The 16071-nt window shown below is 36.8% G+C and overlaps 1 protein-coding gene across 43 annotated transcripts in view; it reads right to left on the bottom strand.

Moving 5' to 3' along the window:
* LOC5573626 (Down syndrome cell adhesion molecule-like protein Dscam2) overlaps positions 1 to 16071 on the bottom strand; it is a 302956-nt gene that overhangs the window by 213849 nt on the left and 73036 nt on the right. For 33 of the 43 annotated variants that reach the window (XM_021849888.1, XM_021849886.1, XM_021849890.1 and 30 more), the window contains exon 6: positions 3393 to 3516. The exons of the other annotated variants lie outside the window; for them this stretch is intronic. In XM_021849888.1, the coding sequence (XP_021705580.1) occupies positions 3393 to 3516 (124 nt within the window). The remainder of the gene's footprint in view (positions 1 to 3392; positions 3517 to 16071) is intronic. 43 annotated transcript variants of the gene reach the window in all.

The following is a 16071-nucleotide window of genomic DNA, read 5'->3' on the forward strand; positions in this document are numbered from 1 at the left end:
ATCATAGCACGTCCAGTTTTTGAGATATTGACTGTTGAAAATGCAAAAAATCACTATTTCAGCCAACTTGCTTGCAAGTTTCCCAGCTTGTAAGGTAATATATTGGCTTAATTTGCCACTGAATTCAAACTTTATGTGTATAACAATACTTATCATCAAAGTTTGTATTATTTGCGATACGGAAAAAGTTATTTTTTTGATGGTTTAGAAAATTGTTGTATTTTGCCATATAGAAGAAACGAAGAATTTTGTATGGAGACTGCAAGCATGTTGAAAAAATCGGTTTAATCGAAATTTAATCGCGCAATTTCAATCAAATTATGTCTGAAATGAAAAGTTCAAGTTCTATTTGGCATGTTTGGTGGATTAGATTACAAAAAGTATGATAAATTGTACTTTAAATTTCAATGTAAACATTAATAAAAGCATTGTTTTGTACAACTTTGGCGACCTGTAGCTAAAAATTGTGACGTGCTGGAACAATTCTGAGAACGGCAATCAGATTCCAGCAGCCCAAATCTACTAGAGACACATAATTTGGTTCTTGAGACACGCAAACATGTCATTTTTGTTACGCTGTGTTATCGGATACGTGGAACGAAGTACGAGAAACGATTAATTCTACGAGGAATGCCAAAAGGTTTTGGAGGAGAAGAATGCAGCGCGGGCTGCAATGCTGCAGCATGGTATGCGACAAAACGTGGAACGTTACCGACTGAAGCGGAAACAGCAAACCCGTCTATTCCGGGACAAAAATCGTCGCCTAAAAAAGGCGGAATTCCAAGAGATGGAGATGCTGTACCGAAAGTTCTATCAGAAGCACAAAGCATTCCGGAAGGACTTCATACTGCGAGCTGAAATGTGCCGGGATAAAGATGGGAGCATCTTGGCGGGCGGATGCGATGTGATCAAAAGGTAGAAGCGTAGTACTGTTGAACATCTGAGTGGCACCGAGAGTACAGAACAAAGTGATGGCTACTTCAGCACAACGGACAGTGGAAACCAACCAACTCCCACGATGGGGGATGCCATTCAACAGCGCAATAATAACAAAGCCGCAAGGATGGTATCGGAGCCGAACTCATCAAGATGGGCCGCGCAGAGATTTGCCGATTGACTGCATCGGCTGATATGCAGAATGTGGTAGATTGAACAGGTATCGGAGGGATGGGAAGCAAGGCCGTTATACTGCCCTATCTACAAAAAGAATGACAAACTGGAGTGTGACATTATCGAAACGCCACCTACAAAGTACTTTGCCAGATTATCTTCTGTCGTCTTCCGCCCATAGTAAACAAGTTCGTGGAAGTTATCGAGCAGGTTTTATCAACGGTCGTTTGAAAAATGGACCAGATCTTTTCCGTGTGGCAAAATCCTCCAGAAATGCCGCGAGTACCTGGTCCCTACGCACTCTCTGTTCAAACGGTTTTAGGGCGGCATACGACAGTATTGACCTTGCAGAACTATAAGCAGATCATGGACGAGAACAGCTTTCCCGGGAAGCTCACAAGACTAATAAGATCAACGATGGACGATGTGAAGAATAGCGTAAAGATTTCGGGCGAACATTCCAGTTCGTTTGAATCCCGCCGGGGACTACGACAAGGTGATGGACTTTCTTGCCTGTTCGCTAGAAGGTGTTATGCGGAGACCTGGGCTTAACAGCCGGGGTATGATTTTCACGAGATCCAGTCAATTTGTTTGCTTCTCGGATGATATGCCCATTGTCGGCCGAACATTTGTACACGAAAACATAGTACATGCTAGTAGGTGGAGCCGAGCGCGTTACGATAGACGGTCGACGAGTTCGTTTACCATGGACCTTTGCTGACGGCTGACAATAACGTTAGCTGTGAAATACGGAGGCGCACAAGTAATGTTTGAAGAATTTGAGAAAGAATTATGAGAGAAGCCCATCTGTTAGATTCTTGGATGGAATTCTTGCGGAATAGCTGAAGAAAATACAGACAAAATTTTTGAATTTTTCAATTTTCCATTGGATATTATGAACTAACTAGTGGAGCAACTTGGTAGCTTTATTGGAAGAATTTCCAATAGAATGCGTTTATGAACTTCTGATGGATGTTTGGAGAAAAAAAAAACATCTGGAATACATCATTATTTTCAGGTGAAGTTTAAACCAGAATTCATAGGGAAATTCCTGAAAAGTATTCAATAATTCTTTGAAATATACCAAAAGTTCTATTGAGGAATTTAGTAGAAAAATTGTTCTAATTTGACAAGTAGCTCCAGCAAAAAATTTATTAAGAGATCATACCTGATAACAAGCAACGCCAAAATTCAACCCCAAATAACATTACCACTTATTAACCATTTATTCAGCTGAAATACACCTGGGAGTGATTTTTTTTAGCCATAATGTTCGTCGGGACGAGAAGCTACACGTATCCCGAAAAGGCTTCGTGCTGTGAGTCAAAATGTGTGAAGATATGGATGGAAGCATCTTGACGGACGGTATTAGATATCGCAAGGTAGAAGCAGCACTACGACGAACATCTGAATGACACAGAGGACAAAGACACAGAGGATCACTAAGTTCAGAAAGGCCCTTACATGAATCTATCTGAATTTTGTTCAGAAATTCTTCAAGAATGTTGGCACAAGTGTGAAAGAATTGGCAGAGATTCTTATAATATCTGTTGAAGGAATGCTACCTGTACTGTATCTTGTTGAATATAATTAGTATTACAAATTCATATAAAGTAGCAAGACCCATGTTTGGCAAAATCAGTTTCTTAAAATAATGTACATATAATTAAAATGAGAATTGTTGGTTCTAAGTATGATTAACCTTTACGTCTCTTACCTAAAGACTGGGATTGGAAACGACTGCGCCGGGCAGAGAAGCGTAAAGTTTTCACCGGATTTCGCGAGCAACACTCGAAGCGTATCGCCGGACGTCAAACGGGGGGCCACACTGGCGACGGGTTCTTAAATGATTTCGAATCAAGATGTGATGGCAATGATTTACACAACATTTCAGACACCAGGATCCCAATGATGGGAGGGGTACCCCCAAACGCAAACAAAACGTAAAACAAGCATCTATGCGAATGTAGAGCCAGACAAAGGTATCATTTTCGTTCTCACCTAAAGACGGGCACCGGGTAGGATTGAGCCGGGCAGAGTAGAGTTACATTACTTTGGCTTTTTGGTCTCCAAGTTGCGGCTTTTGTCGCCAGATGTCAGTCTGGGTGCAATGCTGGCCAAGGGTTCTTTGGATAGGTTTTTGTTTCGGATGACATACAAAAGAAGGTGAGCAAGCTATTAGTACAAAGAGTCCCTGTCGATGAGTTCAAAGCCTGAGGGACGGAGCACCTTCCCAGTGTTCTGTAGCGGATGTGGATTAATAAAACTAAGCCTAGTATTACCTAAAAACGGGCACTGGGAATGCCTGGGCAGAGCAGACTATGGCTATGGTCGCCATTTGTCTAACTTCGGCAGTGAAGATCTTGGAGCTGGACGAGAGCTTCGGAGACACCCTACCAAGAGGTTCTAGAAAGTAGAGACGATCGGAAACAAGCGTTAAGATCGTTCTGCAAAATTCATTGTAATCTGAACACGAAATGAAGGATGTGCGGTGTATGATGTCCAAAACTCCATGTGCTCATCAAGTAATGAGAGTGTGCACTATGATATCCACATGAATGCCTTAAGTGCATGAAAGTGATGAAGCTGGTGGTTAGTTACCTGCAAATCCTTACTTGCTACTCATTACACAACACAATGTTTTCTCACAAGTATGTTAGTCAACGCCGGAGGGATATGGAACTGCAACATTTTACACACACTGTAATGTTGGGCACCGGTTGAGTTATTAACAGAAATTTTCATTTGCATTTTCCAAGTACCTAAATCCAACAACAGTATCAGGCACAGTTCCCGCGTCGCGAAGTAAAAATTTAATCGATTTCGCTTTTCGTTTTTCGACAAACAACATTCTGTACCGATTCGCGATTGCAAATTTTGAAAACACGCAACACAGGGTACCCTATCCCAACATTCAGGCAATTTGTTTATATACATGGTTATTATGAACACTAAAGGAGGTGTTGGAAAGCTAAGGAAACTGTGTGGAATGGTGCCAGAAGTAGGAGAACAGTTTCCTTGGGTTTCCAACAATCACTGTCGCGCTAGAGTATTAAAAGGTTACGATATTCACGATTCGCGGTGTGATGTCAGCTTTTGTTATAACATGAACCTAGAAGGTAAGAAACGTTTGATCTGAAACATAATTATTTTGTTGAACTACTATAAATTCCCCAAATTTATTTTTACAAAATTCACACTAGCTTAAAAGCTTGTAGAGAATCTATAGTATTTTTTCAGATTTTTCCTCTTCAAAGATGCAAGTATGCAAGTATGCATTCCTTCTTGAATTCCCCCATGAATTATTCCAGACACATTTCTAGTATCAAGCTTAGAGAAGATTTTAGAAACTACACTAAAAATTTCTCCAAAAGCTTTCTGGAACTCATCCAGAAGTTGCTTCAGAAAATAATCCAACAGAAAACATTCAACTTCTTCTGGTATTTCTTTTCAGGTAGGTATACCTGGAACAGTTATACATAGGTTTCCTCCAGAAATTATAATAATGTTTGTCCAAAATAGGTTGCATTGTTTTTTTCTGGAAATATTTCAGGAATGCTCATGGGAATTACACTAAATCGGTAAAATATAAAATGGTATTTATTGCTTAACCATGAAATTTATGACTACAGTCAACTCTCCCTCACTCGATTTTTCGTATCTCGACGTCGACTTAGAGAACCACAGTAAAAGTTGGCTTTCGTGGCTACCTCGATGATCCTTTGGATCGTAGATACACTGGTTTTGTATCCTGTAGCTCGATACCTCACTAACTCGAAGGTTCTTTCGATATCGAATTATGGATAGTTGACTTACACCAATTCATTCCAACTAAAATGTGTGACATTTAACAGAAACGCATGTTTTGACAAAATAAAAGTGTGGTGAGCTAGACTCGACTCAAAATCATTGACGCTTATATTGAGTTGCTCGGTAGTCCAATCTGTATGGTTAATCAATTAATCAACTCATTACGCATGGTAAAGATGGACAAATTATGGGTGAAATTATGAAAAAAATCCATGTGCTCGACTGGGATTTGAACCCAGGACTCTTGTATGCTAGACGAGTTATTGGGTCACCAAGTGGCTCAGTAGCTTAGTTGGTAAAGCGCTCGTCTAGCATACAAGAGTCCTGGATTCAAATCCCAGACGAGCACGTGGATTTTTGTCATAATTTCACCCATGATTTGTCCATTTTTACCATGAGTAATGAGTTAATTAATTCAAAATCATTGTTATTCTAATATTTTTTTCAGGATTCCTCTAAATTTTTAATTAAAATTTCCTCCAAAGATACAGTTGGAATAGTTTAGCGCGATGTATGGTATGAATGGTGATGAGCTTGTTTTATGCTTATGTTAACGCATTTTCATCTTTCCACCGCGAGACAAAATGCAAAAATAGTTTTAAGTAAGAGTCCCAGATGTTTTTCCTTCCTTACTAATAAATACCTTTCTTGTGGTGATTGTGGAGATGCAGAGGTATTCTCGGTCTCTAGAAGCAACAATCATCACACCCTAACATCCCTTTCCCATCTCAATTAACTGTAAGGATTTGACCGGCGCCTTTATTGATTAATAATATGAGATGTGCTATATGGAGCGATTATGACGAATAGACAGAGGGCTGAACACGAAAGGTTAGTGTTTTCCATAAAAATCTCCATATAAACTTCAAATGGCGTGTGCACAGTCAAATTTCTATTTCCGTTTAAGCATAGAGGAGCCAAAATTTCAAAGTTTTTATCACTCTAATGTACAGTCAGTCTATGCTATACTATGAAATACTTCTTTCAGGTGTTATTACTGAAATGTATTTAAGATAACCTTAACAAAGGCTTCCATGTAATCCGTAGAAAGTTCCCTAAAATATTACTTCTCGGATTCCATAAGTGACTGAAAAATTCAAGAAGAAGTCTTCGACAAATCCTTGGAGGTGTTACAGGAACAGTTCAAGGAATAATTCTAAAAGAAATTCCTTAAGAAACTACAACATGAATTTACGAATAATTCTTGCAAAAAAGGGACAGATGCAAGTATTTTTACAATTCTGGAACAGCTTTTGGGGAAATCCTTTAATTTCATTAAGATTCTCCAGGAAAATGCTTTGGTAAGCAATACATGAAGAAGAACAATTTTCGATAGAATTTCAGACGAATACAATACTCATGTCTGACAAAATATCATGAGAATATCTTAAGAAAAAAATTGGCAGAATTTTCGAAGAATTTTTCCTGAAGAAACATAGATAGTATTCAATCCTTTGGTGGAACAGCATGAAAAGTTTATATAATCTAAGAGTCTAATTTCGGATGGCTTTCTCAGTCTGGTAGTCGAAAAACGATGTTTTTACATTCCGCAATGGTAAAAATCGACAATTTAGAAGGAAAAAAGTATTTCTATGTTCTCGTTGATGGCTTTTATAGATTTTTTGTTTGTAATTGCATCTGCCCAGAAAAAAAAGGTTAAATAAGGTGGTCCTTATTAAAGTTTTAATTATGAACCATTTTTTTTTTTATTTCTTGAGATTTATGATTACGTTCTGCAGAAAACTTTAAGAAAATGTTATTATGAAAAACTTTGTCGAATACAATTTTGATCTAACTCTTCATTTGAGCTTAGTAAATTGGTCCTGACAGGTTAGGGTGGATCCAAAAAAATCAGTTCTTTTGGTCTAACTTTTTTGTTTTCAGTTTTTTCATGAAAGTTTGAAGTTAGGAGCAAATTCAAGAGAAAAGCTATTTAATTTCCCAATACCCATAACTTATGGAGTTGGTTTGATATTTTTTTTTAATTTGGCGGCCTTCGAAAGGCTATACATTTGGTAATTTTGGTAATTTAAAATTCACTTAAAATATATCCTAAAAAACTTGAAATTAATCTACAACTCTCAAGATTTTAACGTTATTGGCATGCTTCAGCAAAATTATAGGCATTAAGTAGACCTATAACTTTGCTGAAGAAAACATGCCAATAACTTTAAAATCTTGTGAGTTACAGGCAAATTTTGATTTTTGAAGGGTATTTTAGAAATGAGTTTTCGTAAATAAAAAAAACTTTATCACAGTTTTTGTAACTAAAATTGCCTAACGTATGGCATTTCGAATGTCTCCAAAATAAAAAGAATTCATACCAACTCCATGAGTAATGGGCATCTGTAGATTTTATAGTTTTTCACTTAATTTTTCTTATATAACTTCAAACTTAAAGGGGCCTTCCTTAGCCGAGTGGTTAGAGTCCGCGGCTACAAAGCAAAGCCATGCTGAAGGTGTCTGGGTTCGATTCTCGGTCGGTCCAGGATCTTTTCGTAAAGAAAATTTCCTTGACTTTCCTGGGCATAGAGTATAATCGTACCTGCCACACGATATACGAATGCGAAAAATGGCAGCTTTGGCAACGAAAGCTCTCAGTTAATAACTGTGGCAGTGCTCATAAGAACACTACGCTGAGAAGCAGGCTCTGTCCCAGTAAGGACGTTAATGCCAAGAAGAAGAATAATTTCAAAATGACAGAAATTACAAACTTGCAATGTTGAGTAAAAAAAAGGTATTGTTACTTCCTCTACAACTCTTCTAATGATCACATTTACGTAAATCTGAAAACAAAAGTTGAATCAAAATAACTGTTTTTTTGAGTCCACCCTAAGTTAAACGTTTCAGAATAAATTTACTGAGCTCAAATGAAGAGTTAAATCAGGATACAAAACTCAATTACGAACAACTTCTCTCGTACATCTAAAATCATCAAGAACGGAAAAAAATCCTGCTAAATTGTCGATTCGGTCCATTGTGCGACCCCGACGTTTCAGCCGAATAATGTTGGTCTTCTTCAAGGGTCGTAAGGTCTATCGTTTCCCGTTATAAAAAGGTTGTCGTCTGATTGACGAAGAAGATCGCTCATTCATGCCTGCGTTTTAGTTTTCAGCTCCAGCAACGTATTTCCTATATATCACACAACACTGCAACGTGCGGTATACAGAAAATCCGTTGTTGAACTTAAAAACTTAAGCGATCTCCGTTGCTAATCGGACGAATACCTTTTAATAATGGGAGACGATAGACCTCACGATCCTTGAAACAGGAAAAAAAACCTATCGACCGAAACGTCGGGATTGCCAATAACGTTTTCCAACTACTAGACTGAGAAATCCATCCGAAAGCAACATTCAGGATCCAGTCGAAGTTTTTAAAACTACCTAAAGCAATAAAACAGTACTCTCAGTGCCAAAAAAAGAACAGTACTTTTTAGTGCTACAAAAACAGTTCTTTTAGTATTATTTTTCTACTATTGATCCCTTTTCGATCCTTGTTTAGACCCGTGCCTTCCAATTTTTGTTGGACCCGATAGCGAAAACTGGCGGGGGTAATCCTTCTAGACCAACGTCTTTGAAAAAGGTCTCTTAGAAGGTCACGCATTCTTTCGTTTATTCACTAAACATGGTATCAAAAACAAACAAAAGGAAGGGTGAATATCTGAATTCACAACTTACTTCGAAAAAGTGGCTTTCAAAGCTGTCACTAAACGTAGCAAGAATGGAAGAAAGGACTTTTCTCCGGAATGCGCGCTATCTTCCAATCAGAGATCAAAAACGGAATAAATGATTTACTTGGATTTTTACCAGCCCAAGTAATCATTATGAAAAAGAGAACCCAATCTGGCATTGTTCGGAAAGGGCTTTATCAAGAATATTATTTAGTTCACTTTAACAATAATATTGAAGCTTTAGAAAAAGCTAAACTTATGTTCGATATCCGTGTGACATGGGAACATTTCCAGAAACTTGGAGGAAATTACCAGAACCCCACTCAGTGCCGTCAAGGCCAAAAGTGGGGTCATGGTGCCATACATTGCCACATTGAGGCTAAATGCATGATTTGCAGAGGTTCTTCTCGCGCTAAGGACGTCTGTCCAGTGAAGGAAAATACCCAAAAGTTTGTATGCGCAGATTGCGGGGGTAACCATAAGTCTAACTTTAGGGATTGCCCTTCGCGTAAGCGTCGCGTTGAGGCTCGTACCAGGGAGGTAAACGGTAATGTTTTTTTGTTTCCGGAATTTCCCTGGTAGAGTATCGAACAATGCTCATTTTTTTCAGATAACGATCGCTTGATCAAGAATCATACCCATCAGGAAGATTATAATCATGCTCATTCACAAACTAGTTTTAATCCGTCGGGTAGGTAAATCTTTCAATTTCGAATGTATCTACCCAAGGAAAATCTTTTGCCGATATCGTAGCAGGTAATTTGAACTCCTCCCCTTTTCAAACTATGAGTACCCATTCTAATTGTTTCAAATCAAATGGAAAAACCCTGCCGCCACAGGAAACTTCTACTCCGCCTCTTCGTCTACCGAAAATCATCAATTAAATCAAATGATTGATGCAATGTTAAAAACCACCACTATACTGAAGCAGTCCAAGTTGGTGGAAAATTTACTAATCAAATTGTTACTGGATTACGTTTTTCTAATGGATCCAATAAATAATAATTTAAATATTTTAAATTTTAATGCTCGTTCTTTAAATGGTAAAGCGGACGAGCTGTTTAATGTTTTAACAGCTAAAAACGTGCATATAGCAGTTATTACTGAAACTTATTTGAAACCTGGTTTCAAACTCAATGGAGATCCAAACTTTTTTGTTTATCGTAATGATCGACTGGATGGGGCATGTGGGGGTGTTGCAATCGTCATTCATAGGCGTATACAACTTTTTTTTTAAACTTTAGGAGTTTCTGTTGAAACAGAGCTTGGTAAATATACTTTCATAGCTGCCTATTTGCCATTTCAATGCTCTGGGCAGCAAGTTAATTTGCTCCAATCTGACTTGCGAAAACTGACTCGCAATAAGTCCATTTTTTTTGTCATTGGTGACTTTAATGCCAAACATCGCTCATGGAATAATTCTCAAAGTAATTCCAACGGCAAAATTTTATTTGATGAGTGCTCTTCAATTCAATACCCTGATAGCCCTTCATGTATTACCTCTTCCAGAGATCCATCTACGATTGATTTGTTCTTAACCGACTCTAGTCATCTTTGTAGTCAACTGATTACTCATGCTGATTTTGGTTCTGATCATGGCCCTGTTACGTTTCTAATATCCCATGAAGCGATTCTCAATCCTACCAGCTCCACTTTCAATTATTTACGAGCCGACTGGAATATATATGAAACATATATTGACTCTAATCTCGATGTTAACATTTCTTTACAAACAAAACTTGATATTGACAATGCTCTTGAAACTTTAACAAATTCCATTGTTGAAGCCAGGAGCATTGCAATTCCAAAATTTGAATCCGTGAATAGCGGAATTTGGGGCAAGTGTGCCATAGGGGCAAGTGTGCCACCCCTGATTTTTGTAAAAACTACAAACTATATTTTTTATTTGAGCTTAACAATATGTTCCCTTATAGTCCATAATACAATGGTCAAAATATGACGCAAATTGCTCTATTTTTCACGTATTTACATCGACTTTTGTGAAAACCATCAAATTTCAGTGATTTTTATAAGATTTCGTTGTTCCTAAATAGCATGGTGAGAGGTAAATTAATACCGAATTTTTCAAACGTACTGTACATTGTGAAGCTATACAAATGTGTAAGTAATTGTGGTATTTCAACGAAAAAAATATTTAATTTTACATACAAAATCCATTTTGGTTGAAAACTATACTTTTTGGGGCAAGTGTGACACCTATTTGGTAAACAAAAATGGTTGGGATGAAATTCATAAAAATGTAAACATCATCAATAAAATCATGATAATGAACCAAAATGAGGCACCAGTAGTGGTTTTTGAAGTGTAGAAGAGGAACAGCGAACATTTTTGCTCCCACAATGATTTTTTTTCTCCAAATATTCGATAATAACATGGTTTTAGGTGTTTTAAGAACTATTTTACTTATTTTCATCAATATTTTACCATTATTTAGTGCTGATCTAGTGTAATATTATATAGATCCTCCATAATGAAAGAGTAATTCATATATCGCATTGAATGGAGACAAAAATAACGATTTTAGTTATTCGAATTAACTAGTAGAGAGTTCCGCATGTGATGAACCTTGTTATAAAGCATCCCCTCATGACGGTAAACCTAAAAATATTTTTAAAATTGTCAATTAGGCTCTGCTTTGTTAGCAATATTAACAGGAAATAATGAAAATTTCATTACAAGTAGAATTACATGAATGTTCATTCGATGGCCGTCTTGCCCCATAAGGGTGGCACACTTGCCCCATAGTGTTGAAAATCAGGGTATTTTGGATGATATTTGAGGAGCTCCAAAACTAATACTTTTTGAAATTATTTTCTTTTTAAATGGCACAGTGCCTATGAAAAGATGTGAAACTAACATCGTGAGGCTGAATTGGCGGGTTTTTTAAGCTTTAGACAAAGTTAGAGAACAATTTGCTTAAGGTGGCACACTTGCCCCAAATCCCGCTACAGACGATGATCTTAAACTCTTGATCCGTCTTAAAAACGTGATGAGAAGGCAATTTCAACGCGCTCGCGATCCTGCTATGAAAATTATATGGCAGGATTTGCAGAAAGAAATCAAGAAATGTTTTTTACAATTAAGAAACAAAAATTTTGAAATTAAAATTTCTAAATTGGATCCTAGAACTAGCCTTTTTGGAGATTATCTAAAATTAAAAAAAAAAACCTCAGAAGCAAATACCGGCATTGAAAGAGAAAACCAAATTGTTACTGACCAATTGCGAAAACGCTCACAAACTTGCTATGCAGTTTGAAAGCGCGCACAATTTTAATTTAGGACTTACTACTCCAATTGAAAATCAAGTTACTCAGGACTTCGAAAATATTCTTAATCGAGAGAACGTTTTCGAAAATTCCTGGGAGACTGATTTGGAAGAAGTGAGAACTATTATTTAAAAATTCAAAAATATGAAAGCTCCTGGCGATGATGGAATTTTCTACATCCTCATCTAGAAACTTCCAGCTCATTATCATTCTTAGTTGATATATTTAACAAAAGTTTTTAGTTGGCATATTTTCCTGACAAATGGAAAATTTGTACCAATTTTAAATTCAGACAAAAATCCTGCAGAAGCTTCTAGCTATCGTCCAATCAGTTTGCTTTCCTCCATCAGTAAACTTTTTGAAAAGGTCATTTTGAACATAGTTATGGTCCACATAAATGAAAATTCCATTTTTGCCAATGAACAGTGCGGATTTACGTATCTCCTTAATTTTGAGTCTATTAAGTAATTATTTTGAATATGAAAAAAATACTTTGAATCACGCAAGCATGGTCGAACATAATTCTTATTTGATAGTATGAATGTATTTTGTACCATAATTGATTTAAATGTGGAACAATTTTCGTTAAGCACCTCCTGTCCAGTGATGGAAAGTGGCGAACGCTTCATCTGAACTGGAACAAAAACAAAACCAAACGCTCCCGAGCGTCAGAGCGCTGGCTTACTCGCATCTGTCGACTCCCGAGTAACTGAAGCTAAAAGTGATTCGCGAACGTGTTCGGAGCTGCTCAGAGTCATATTGTGCTTTTGGGAAAAAAGCTGCTTACCCTCCGAGATTTATGGTTTTTCAAGGGCTTTTGACTACAAACTAGTAGTTTACTGTCGATATGATGGTTATACAATTAATTTGTCTGTCAAAACCATAATAAATCACACCTTGCTCGGTTACTCGCGAGTAAACGCTTGTTGCTACTTCTTTTGACATGTTCTCCCGAGCAGACGGGTGCGGGCTTACTCACACCTTGGGGACAGACCTGGTGTAGTGGTTAGAACACTCGCCTCTCACGCCGAGGACCTGGGATCGAATCCCATCCCCCGACATAGTCCACTTATGACGTAAAAAGTTATAGTGACGACTTCCTTCGGAAGGGAAGTAAAGCCGTTGGTCCCGAGATGAACTAGCCCAGGGCTAAAAATCTCGTTAATAAAGTCAAACCAACCAACCTTACTCACACCTAGCCAGATCCCGAGTCTGTGATGTTTGTTATACGTTGGTATACACTCGTGAGCTGCTTCGTGATGCGAACTTTACCAGCACTGCTCCTGTCCCTCAGTTTCGGACAGCTTGATTTGTTATATGATATCTTTGTAATTATTGCGTCAGTGTTTCAAAATACTTTCATTTTTCATGGGTTCCGTCGATCATTGTATTAAACATGCAATAAAATTAAGAAGAATGAACATTCAGAACAACATCGTAAAATGTACTATTGTTCATCATATATGGAAGAGTTTTTTGATAGGCATCTTGCAAACTAAGGAAAACACAAATTATTCTTGTGAATGTTGCAAATGCATTGAATTGGTAATTATAAACTATTCCTACAGTGTACACATTTAATGATGTTCAAATTTGCGGAATTAAAATACATCATCAAAATGCAATGTTAAAATTTATATTTATAATTTAAAAATTATTAAAAATTATTATTATTATACTAGCGGTCCCGGCAAACTTCGTCTTGCCATCAAGTAGGCTGTTGAAAAATGTCATACAATCTCCCAAACAAAATGGCACATTAGTTTCCTCCCGTTTCTAAGGCAATTCCGAAGACTTACCTAAACTTTTTCTACGCACGAACACGTCGGAACGCTTGGCGAATGCAACAGTGAAAGAGTTGTGACAATCCGTTGGACCGTTCTCTACCCATTTCGTGACATACAAACACCATTCTATTTTTATTTATATAGATTATTAAAAATTATTAAAAATAATAATATTTATCATAAATGGGTAACACGAGCCCATAAAATCAATATTTTTCAAATTATGAATTTAGTGGCTTAAGTGTCCGGTACTGGGGGATCTCCCCCTAGTCTTGATTGCCTGCAAAAAAGTTTAGATGCTCTTCATACTTGCAAAAAAATGGAATATTTCTCCTAATGCTTCTTAAACTCAACTAATAATATTCCCACAAAAAACAAAAGCTATTTAGTATTTGAAACCTTCAAGTAGAAATGTTGTCACGATGAGATGGGTTCCAATAAATTGGTCTGATGAAGTTAGGTATCTAGGGCTCATACTAGATAAGAATTTAACTTTCAAAACTCACATTGAGGGCATTCAAGACAAATGTAACAAATATGTAAAATGTCTTAACCCTCTAATACCCAACCCCGCTTTTAGACGGGGTACAATTTGGAATTTTGTGTATTTTTTCGTAGCTCGGAAATCAAAATGATTTTATTTTTGGCTTATACCTTGACTCATAACACGCATATAAGAAACGTTTTTTATGACTTTTGAAACTTTTTTGTATTTTTAGAAATTGTTTGGAAAATTGTATTCTTATATAACCTACAAATGCCTGGGCTTCATTGAACGTGTAATATAAAAAAAATCGTACCTTTTATATTTTTCTACGATTAACCTATCACAAACGAAGAGCCTGGTGGTATTAAAATCAATTCAAACCTGTTTTTCTGTTAGTTACACGGAAAATAAAATACGCTCCGAAAAAAAATTAAAAATTTAATATTTTTCAAAATACCGTAACAATTAAAATTTTTATTATTGCCAAAAATCAACAACTAGAAAAGGGTTCAAGAAAAAATGAAAAAAGCTAGGGATGTTCAAAAATAAAAATTATAAAAATAATAAACCAAAATTTAAAAATTTGCGAATAAAAATATATAAATGCCCAAAACGTGTTTAGAACGATGTTAGATAACGAAAAATAATACTTAAATCGAAAATAAAAATTTGGGTATTTTTTCCTTTTACATAAAATAAAAAAGTTGTCTTAAGAATAAGCTTTTGATCTTCAAGCAAATTTTCAGGCCAGCCATGTTATATGCTGCACCAATATGGACTAGCTATTGTAATACCAGGAAGAAAGCTCTGCAGAGGATTCAAAATAAAACTTAAAAAAATATTCTGAATCTCCCTCTCTGCTACAGTTCTAATGAGTTAGATAGAATATCCTATGTTGAAACAGTGGAACAAATTTCGAATAAAATTGTTAATAATTTTAGATAAAAATCTTTGCAATCTTCTATAGGTTTAAAATATCAAAAGCGCCATAATCCATCAAACTATCATGTGTGCATCGGATATTGCATGAATGACTTAAAAGCAATTACCTACAAAATTAAAAAAAGTAGTTCAACTATCGATCAAACATTCTTACGGTGCAAGAACGCCGTTCCATACTTATATACGCTTTCCGCCGAACGGTACCAATCCAACTAGTTGCTCAATAGAATAATAAGAACGAATCAGATCAAACGAGGTTACCATTTTTTTTTTTGTTTATGAAAAGCTGACATCACTACTGGTTCCGATTGGAATCCACACGAGAGGAAACGCGAGGGTACACAGATAGCGTCGACCGACGAGCGAGCGAAACACGCTCGCGTGAATCGCGAAATGACCGTTAAACATGGGGCAATTGCGACAGTTTTGGCGGCTACTACAGTCGATTCGATCTTTTTTCTTCACTGACACAAAACTGTCGCCGTTACCCGATAGGACTGCGTTTGTCATCATGTTAGTTCTAAGCAAGTCGAATGCGTAACGAGTAGGCTGGAGTTATTTCGCAGTATGATCGAACGGATGCATAGTTTTTAATCGGAATATCGTTTTTAATACTTCTAAGCTGCTGCGAGTGATTTATCTTCCGGTGATAGCAATGCACAGCGACGAATGATTGGAGGTAGTGGCCGTTGCCGGCTGTAAGTGCGCGTAGAAGTAATGTCATCAGAAAGCACGCTAAAATGTGGTGGGTTACGAATGTAGCCGGTGATTCATAAAAGCAGCTGATCAAACACTCTTAAATATTGTTATACAATGGATGTGTTGAAATTACACACTTTTGTACTAGAATTGAACACCTTTTATTTTTCACATCACTCCTTCGCCTACAGGTTTTTCATTCATTTTGATATACTGGTTTTTATACATCCATTTGGTGAACCTTCCACCAGTACACAAAAATGAGTAATGAAGCTG

The sequence above is a fragment of the Aedes aegypti genome, chromosome 3 (assembly GCF_002204515.2).
Source record: "Aedes aegypti strain LVP_AGWG chromosome 3, AaegL5.0 Primary Assembly, whole genome shotgun sequence".
In the NCBI taxonomy this organism is placed as follows: Eukaryota; Metazoa; Arthropoda; class Insecta; order Diptera; family Culicidae; genus Aedes; species Aedes aegypti.